Here is a 7,749-nt window from a genome sequence, read left to right on the forward strand (position 1 = left end):
ACCTATGAAAGCTGAAGCGTGGGTGCTGGGAATAGAGAAATTGTTCGAAGTATTTCCATGTACTGAAGCCCAGAAAGTGCAACTTGCCGCCTTTACTCTTGAAGATGAGGCGCGAAGATGGTGGATGCTTACAAGAACAGCGCATCGGGACTTACATGGGATAGATTTCTAGAGTTGTTTTATGATAAGTATTTTCCTCAAAGCATGCGAGATAAGAAGGTGACGGAATTTGAGACTCTTAGACAAGGAAATAAGACTGTTGCAGAATATGAGGCCCAATTTGCTGAATTAGCTCGGTTTGCCCCTCATATGGTAGATACAGACTATAAGAAGGCACGAAAATTTGAAGGAGGGTTACGGGGTTCCATTTTGGACCGGGTCAATATGTTAAAGTTACCCACATATGTTGAGGTGCTGGAAAGGGCTGTTATTGCAGAAGGAAACCTTGCGGCTCAGAATAGGATTTCCGAGTGGAAAGGGAAGAGACAAAACAATCAATGGTCAAAGGGATCCGTTACTCCACCCGCGAAGAAGCACAATTCAGGGAATTTCAGCACCACTATTCCTGCTCAAAATTCCACTCCGATATGTCCAGACTGTGGAAGGCAACATCGAGGAACTTGTCACTGGAGGACTGGAGCATGTTTTAAATGTGGGAAAACGGGACATTTGGTAAGGGATTGTCCACAATTGGTTCAACAAAAAGGCAATAGACCCGCTACAAGTTCCGCGGGTTCTACACTGACCCCCAATGCGAAGACGGCTGCCAAACCGAGTAATAACAAAGACACTGCAAGACAAGGTAGGGTGTTCGCTTTGATTCCAGGTGATGTACAAAATACAGCAACAGTGGTGTCAGGTACATTTACTATTTGTGGTCAATCTGCGCATGTATTGTTTGATTCTGGCTCCACTCACTCATTTGTGTCGAAATTCTTCGCTCCTAATTTAGATAAAACTGAAGAAAACTTACCTTGCATGTTGTGTGTGTCCTCCCCTTTGGGAGAGTCTATGATTTGTGCTACTATATACCTAGCTTGTGACCTTCAACTTGGGGATATTCGAGTGTATGCTAATTTAGTGCCTCTCGATATGACCTATTTTGATGTTATTCTGGGAATGGATTGGCTAAGTGCTTATGGTGCAACTATAAACTGTGTGACTAAGCAAATTAATTTTTATCCTCCGGGGCAATCGGAGTTTGTGGTTCAAGGGCAGGAAGTGATTTCACCACCTTATTTGATATCTGCCATGAAGGCTTGTAACTTAATACGAAAGGGCTGTCAGGGGTATCTATGTAGTGTTTTAGAAGGGCAAGGGATGAATGGGAATATTGATGTGATTCCAATGGTCCGTGAGTTTCTGGATGTTTTTCCCGAAGAATTGCCGGGCCAACTAACAGACCGAGAAATTGAGTTTATAATTGAAGTGGCGCCCGGAACCCAACCTATCTCGAAGACACCCTATAGGATGTCACCAGCTGAAATGAAAGAGTTGAAGATTCAATTACAGGATCTGCTTGACAAGGGATTTATCCGCCCGAGTGTATCTCCTTGGAGTGCGCCAGTATTGTTTGTGAAAAAGAAGGACGGAACACTTCGGTTATGTATCGACTATAGGGAACTGAATAAGGTGACAATTAAAAATAAGTACCCCTTACCACGGATAGATGACTTATTCGATCAGTTACAAGGGGCACAAGTTTTCTCAAAAATTGATTTACGGTCTGGCTACCATCAATTGAAAGTTAAAGCTGATGATGTGGAGAAGACAGCTTTCCAAACCCGGTACGGCCATTATGAATTTTTGGTTATGCCCTTCGGGGTTACAAACGCACCAGCAGCATTTATGGATCTAATGAATCGCGTCTTCAAGCCCTATCTGGATGAATTTGTGGTGGTTTTTATCGATGACATTCTTATATATTCGAAGAGTGCCGAAGCTCATGAGGATCATCTTCGCTTAATCCTTCAAACACTTCGGGAGAAGAGACTGTATGCAAAGTTAAAGAAATGTGAATTTTGGCTACAAGAAGTGGCATTTTTGGGGCATGTGGTGACAAAGGAAGGAGTCTCTGTTGATCCACATAAAGTGGAAGCAATTGTGAACTGGCCAACTCCCACTAATGTAACTGAGATACGAAGTTTCTTGGGATTAGCTGGATATTATAGGAGGTTTGTTCAAAATTTCTCCAAAATCGCTGTGCCACTTACCCAACTGACACGTAAAGGAGTTGCATTCGAATGGTCATAGGAACAGGAATCCGCTTTCCAAGAATTAAAAGCAAGATTGACGACAGCACCAGTTCTGGCTTTGCCATCTGGTACCAAAGGATTCGTAATTTACAGTGATGCCTCGCACAAGGGGCTTGGTTGTGTGCTAATGCAAAATGAAAGAGTTATTGCCTATGCTTCTCGGCAACTGAAACCCCACGAGAAGAATTACCCCACGCATGATCTCGAATTAGCGGCGGTAGTTTTTGCTTTAAAAATATGGCGGCACTATCTTTATGGTACAACTTGCAAAGTTTACACTGATCACAAAAGCCTCAAGTACTTGTTTACCCAGAAAGAGTTGAACATGCGACAACGGCGATGGCTCGAGTTGATTAAGGATTATGACTTGCAGATCCAATATCATCCTGGTAAAGCTAACATGGTGGTAGATGCGCTTAGTCGGAAGAATATGGGAGACTTGGCAAATCTGTTAGTAGAAAGGAAGGAGTTGAGGATTGAACTGGATGAAATGAATATGGACCTAGTGGTACGTGAACAGGAGGTTATACTCGCAGCACTAAGAGCTCAACCCACCTTGCTGGAAGAGATTAAGTTACATCAACTGGAAGATGAGACTTTAAGGAAGATCTATGAAGAGTTAGAGGCAAAACCAAAATCGGGATTCAGTTACGTAGATTCGATATTAAAGTTTCAAGGTCGTGTATGTGTCCCCAATGTGTTGGAGCTCAAACGGAAATTGCTAGGAGAAGCACATGCCTCGAGATTATCAATACACCCGGGAAGTACTAAAATGTACCGAAACTTAAAACAAAATTTTTGGTGGCCAAATATGAAAAAGGAGATCGCGGAATTTGTTTCTAAGTGTCTACAATGTCAACAAGTAAAGGCGGAACATCAAAGACCAGTAGGGTTATTACAACCCCTTCCAATTCCGGAATGGAAATGGGAGCATTTGACCATGGATTTCGTGGTAGGGTTACCGAGAACTCCTCGAGGTATGAACTCAATTTGGGTCATTGTGGACCGATTAACCAAGTCTGCTCACTTCTTGCCTGTAGAGACTCAATATAATGCGGATAAGCTGGCAGTACTGTATATAAATGAAATTGTAAGGCTTCATGGTGTTCCAGTGTCAATTGTGTCAGATAGAGACCCCAAGTTTGTTTCAAGATTTTGGCAGAGTTTACAGGAGGCTATGGGTACCGAACTTACGTTTAGCACCGCTTTTCACCCTCAAACTGATGGTCAATCCGAGAGAACCATACAAACTTTAGAGGATATGCTCCGATTATGTGTATTGGATTTTCAAGAAAGCTGGGAAACCCATCTACCGTTGATAGAATTCGCCTACAATAACAGTTACCATTCGAGCATTGAGATGGCACCTTATGAAGCTTTGTATGGAAGACCGTGTCGTTCCCCTGTATGTTGGGCTGAAGTCGGGGATAGGGCATTGTTGGGTCCTGAAATTGTGCAATTAACAACTGAAAAGGTTAAAATTATCCAGGAGAGGTTAAAAACGGCACAAAGCAGGCAGAAGAGCTATGCAGATAACAGACGAAGGGATTTGGAATTTGAAGTGGGTAATTACGTGTTCGTGAAAGTCACTCCGTTAAAGGGACATCCGAGGTTTGGGAAGAAGGGTAAATTAACGCCCCGGTATGTTGGCCCTTTCCAAATTCTAGAAAGAGTGGGTTTGGTAGCTTACCGAGTGGCTCTTCCGCCGAGTATGAGTCAAATACATAATGTGTTCCATGTTTCTATGCTTCGAGGATACCTATCAGATCCATCTCATGTCATAGACCATCACCAACTTGTGCTAGATGATAAGTTAAGCTTTGAAGAAAGACCACTTCGAATTTTGGAGCGACAAGTAAAGCAATTGCGCAATCGGGAAATTCCAATGGTAAAAGTAGAGTGGCATGAACATTATGGCACTGAAGCTACTTGGGAAAAAGAGGAGGATATGCAGCAACAATACCCATATCTGTTTCCGTTTTGAGGTAAAAGCAAGTTTGAGGGACCAAACTTTTTTTTTTAGGGGGGGAGAGTGTAACAACCCGACCCTCATATATGCTTGTGATATATGTCCGTCCTTTATTCTGTGTTGTTAAATATCTAAGATGAAACCGTATAAGGAAATAAGTTCAAGTAACTATGTTGTAATGCCTTGTGGAATGAATTGTATCTGTTAGAAAAGAAATGTATCTGTTACTCCTAGAACGATCGAGTGGAAATCGAGGGCCTTAGCGGCTTAATAAGCCAAAATTGTTCACATATTTGGAACCAGCATAATTTTTAGGTAATATTAAGCACTTCTGTGAAATTTCAATTTTCGGATGTGTAAACGATTGATTTTTGTCTCATTCTCTCTTCATGGAAATATAAGAGTGTTCTTGGTTATTTGATAAGCTATGGAAACATAACTCTAAGCTTAGGAATTGAAGGGGTAGAGGGAGAAGATCATCAAGAAGGTTGAGATTTGGGCTAAGGTATGTAAATGTTTGTCTAATTTGCATCCACAACCCTTCTTGTCATAATTTATGTGAAGATGGTTCTAGAATCATGTACCTAAGAGTTGGGATTGGAGTGATGTGAGTATGAGAAGTAGTAATTAGCAAGATGATCTTACCTTGCATGTTTTGCCTCTTGAAGTATTCATAAGAAACTCTACTCTATTTCTTCAATTGATTTGTTTGAATTCAAGTATGTGGCAAGATTTTTGTTATGAGTTGTGATGTGAGAACAAGTAGGAATCTTGTGAATTGGAGTAATTTAAGTTGTGGATTCATGATTGATTTTGTTTACTCAAATGAAAGATGTAATTTGATCCTTGTTCACTTGTAATTACATGCTTTGAGCTTCTATATTGGTAATTTAAAGCTAGATTTTTGAGGCCTAAACATGTCTATAAGAAGAAGAAAATTGTGCAAAATTTCGGACCTTTTAGTGCAGAATCGCCGCACGTGCGGGGCCTAAGGCCGCACGTACGGGAACCTCAGCCGCACGTGCGGGAGTCACTGCCGCACGTGCGGGAAAATGGCAAAATTCTGGGCTTCAACACTGCAAAAAAAGCACGTGCGGGGCCTCAATGCCGCACGTGCGGGAGGTGTGCCGCACGTGCGGGAGATCCTAGCCGCACGTGCGGCTCCAGCCAGAAAAGTTAGGATGCTCCGTTTTGCGTGTTGGGTCCTCTAATGTGGTCAAAACCTGCAATTTATAATGTTTGAATGTTCGTTAATTTGATCAAAGTAAGTGAACCGAATATTGATTTAACAAGGATAAAAAGGGACTAATGTGATTTTTCATGTGTGTAGGAAACGCCTCTAAAGGAAGTGCACCGACACAACACAGTGAGTAATAGTACTTCAATGTACCCCTACTCGGTATTTATTATTAATGACGTTGTGACCTTATAGAAAGTATTATCGTATTATATATTGAGGTTATATCTTGACGTTACGAATGTTACTACTAAACTTGTGATGGCATGAAATGAATGGCATGAAATGATATATTTGCTATAAGTGATTGATACGAAATTGTGAAAACATTGAAAAAGGTTGTGAAGTTGTACACATCTTATATGAAAGCTTGTGACTAATGGAATGTATCCAGGCAATTATGAAATTGTGAATCAATGTGGCTTAGTGCCATTTGTGAACCAATGTGGCTTAGTGCCATTTGTGAATCAATGTGGCTTAGTGCCATTTGTGAATCAATGTGGCCTAGAGCCATTTGCGAACCAATGTGGGTTAGAGCCATTTGTGAGCCAATGTGGCTAAAAGCCCTAATGTGAAACTACGTGACCAAGGGTTAATTGTGAATTGTGAACCAATGTGGCCAAGGGCCATTTGTGAACAATGAAATTACGAGGCCAAGGGCCGATGTGTAGAATATGAATGACACTATTGTGAGCTTGTGAATTAAACAGAATCAAAGGTCTATGTGAAGGATTGTAAATTGTGAACCCAAGGACTCTTTCCGAATGTGTGAAGTTCTTAGGCCAGGGGCCACATTATGACAAGTATAATCCGATTATGTTGTCCCAACAGGCCGTACAGAGACAGACTATTACATGATTTCAGCATTAAATATGTTTATGCGCATGCTAGTACTATTAGTCACTGAGCTTGGCTCACCCTATGTTATGTCTGTTTCTGTAGGTAATCAACCAGGAGGCCGATCTTAGCTCGGCATCGTCATACTTTTGTCAGCCTAGGCACAGCCAAGCTTGGAGGCGGGACCCTACTTTTGTGGAGTTATCAGATGATGACTCACGCTTTTGTTTTTTTGGCTTAAGTTGATATGTACTTAATGATATTGTTATCTACCCCATCTCGGAGTTAGTTCTGTACATGCCTGTAAATAACTAGCTCATAAGTGTATTTTGGCTTTTGATGTACTTGTCCTGTGAAATGTTTTGATCCTGGCATAACTTAGTAGCTCAATGGATGCCATACTTTCTTTTTTTTATCAATCATGTTTTATAGCTTCCGAGCAGGCCCCTCTATGGAACCAGGTTAAGTGTCATCTTCTGTTCAGGTCATGCCCAAACTTTTAGGGGCAAGTTGGGGACGTGACAAATAAGATACAATCTACTAGTCTTTAATACAGAAACAGTGCCCTCAATATAGGATCTCACTCCACTCAACCCACAATTTAGGGGCTCACACCACTCAACTTGTGCTTCCTTACCCTGCAGATAAAAAGATATAGTATATATTAACATTAGTAAAAATGAATTTATGGTGGCTAAATACACTCAACCCACATGTGAAGTGAATAAATTATAACTCCTCTCATCACTCAACCCTCAAAATACATAGATCAATCCACATGTAGGGAACTCTGAACAGACCCTGCACAAAACCAAACCATTAAGCAAAACACTCAATATTGCTCACCAACACTCAACCCACATGTAGGGAACTCACATCACTCAGCAGCCCTCCCATATTTGATAATATGGGGCTTCAAAATTGTTGTTGGAAGATTCCATTGGTCAAGAAACCAGCTGTCACTAGCAGAGCTAGGTAAATTCTTAATGGGCAGCATTCTACTTCTCACCATCTGGATTACAGATTTGAAAACCACCTCTTCAGGCTTAAATTCTTTGTTAAAAACACAATTATTTCTCTCAATCCAGATGTGGTAAATAGAACACAAGAAAGCATTGCTAAGAATATTAGCCCTCAGCGAATTACCCTTAGTCTCCTTAGTAGCATATGTAACAATATCAGGCCAATCTAAAACAAGCCACTTTATGTTGTATTTGGCTTCAATAGCACCCCAAACTCTATTGGTGAAATTGCACTTAAAAAAGAGATGGGAATGGCTTTCCCCAGGGTCAAGGTAGAAAGGGCATTGGGAATGGGGAGCTAAACCAAACAAAAGTAACCTATCACCAGTATACAATCTATTATGGATAGCTACCCAGACAATGAAACTGACTTTAGGAATACTATGAGGGCCCCAAAGGAGTTTATGCCATTCCACTCTACCCAAACTA

General features: G+C 41.2%; 1 protein-coding gene across 1 annotated transcript; it reads left to right on the plus strand.

The window, feature by feature from the left end:
• The first annotated feature begins 204 nt into the window (after positions 1–204).
• Positions 205–4,239, plus strand: LOC114266503 (transposon Ty3-I Gag-Pol polyprotein). The gene is made up of 4 exons (XM_082885358.1): positions 205–2,127; positions 2,254–3,019; positions 3,212–3,531; positions 3,745–4,239. The coding sequence occupies exons 1-4, from the start codon at positions 205–207 to the stop codon at positions 4,237–4,239; spliced, it is 3,504 nt and encodes a 1,167-aa protein (XP_082741484.1).
• The last annotated feature ends 3,510 nt before the right edge of the window (positions 4,240–7,749 follow it).

The sequence above is a fragment of the Camellia sinensis genome, chromosome 8 (assembly GCF_055761805.1).
Source record: "Camellia sinensis isolate YWXY chromosome 8, ASM5576180v1, whole genome shotgun sequence".
NCBI classification, from domain to species: domain Eukaryota; kingdom Viridiplantae; phylum Streptophyta; class Magnoliopsida; order Ericales; family Theaceae; genus Camellia; species Camellia sinensis.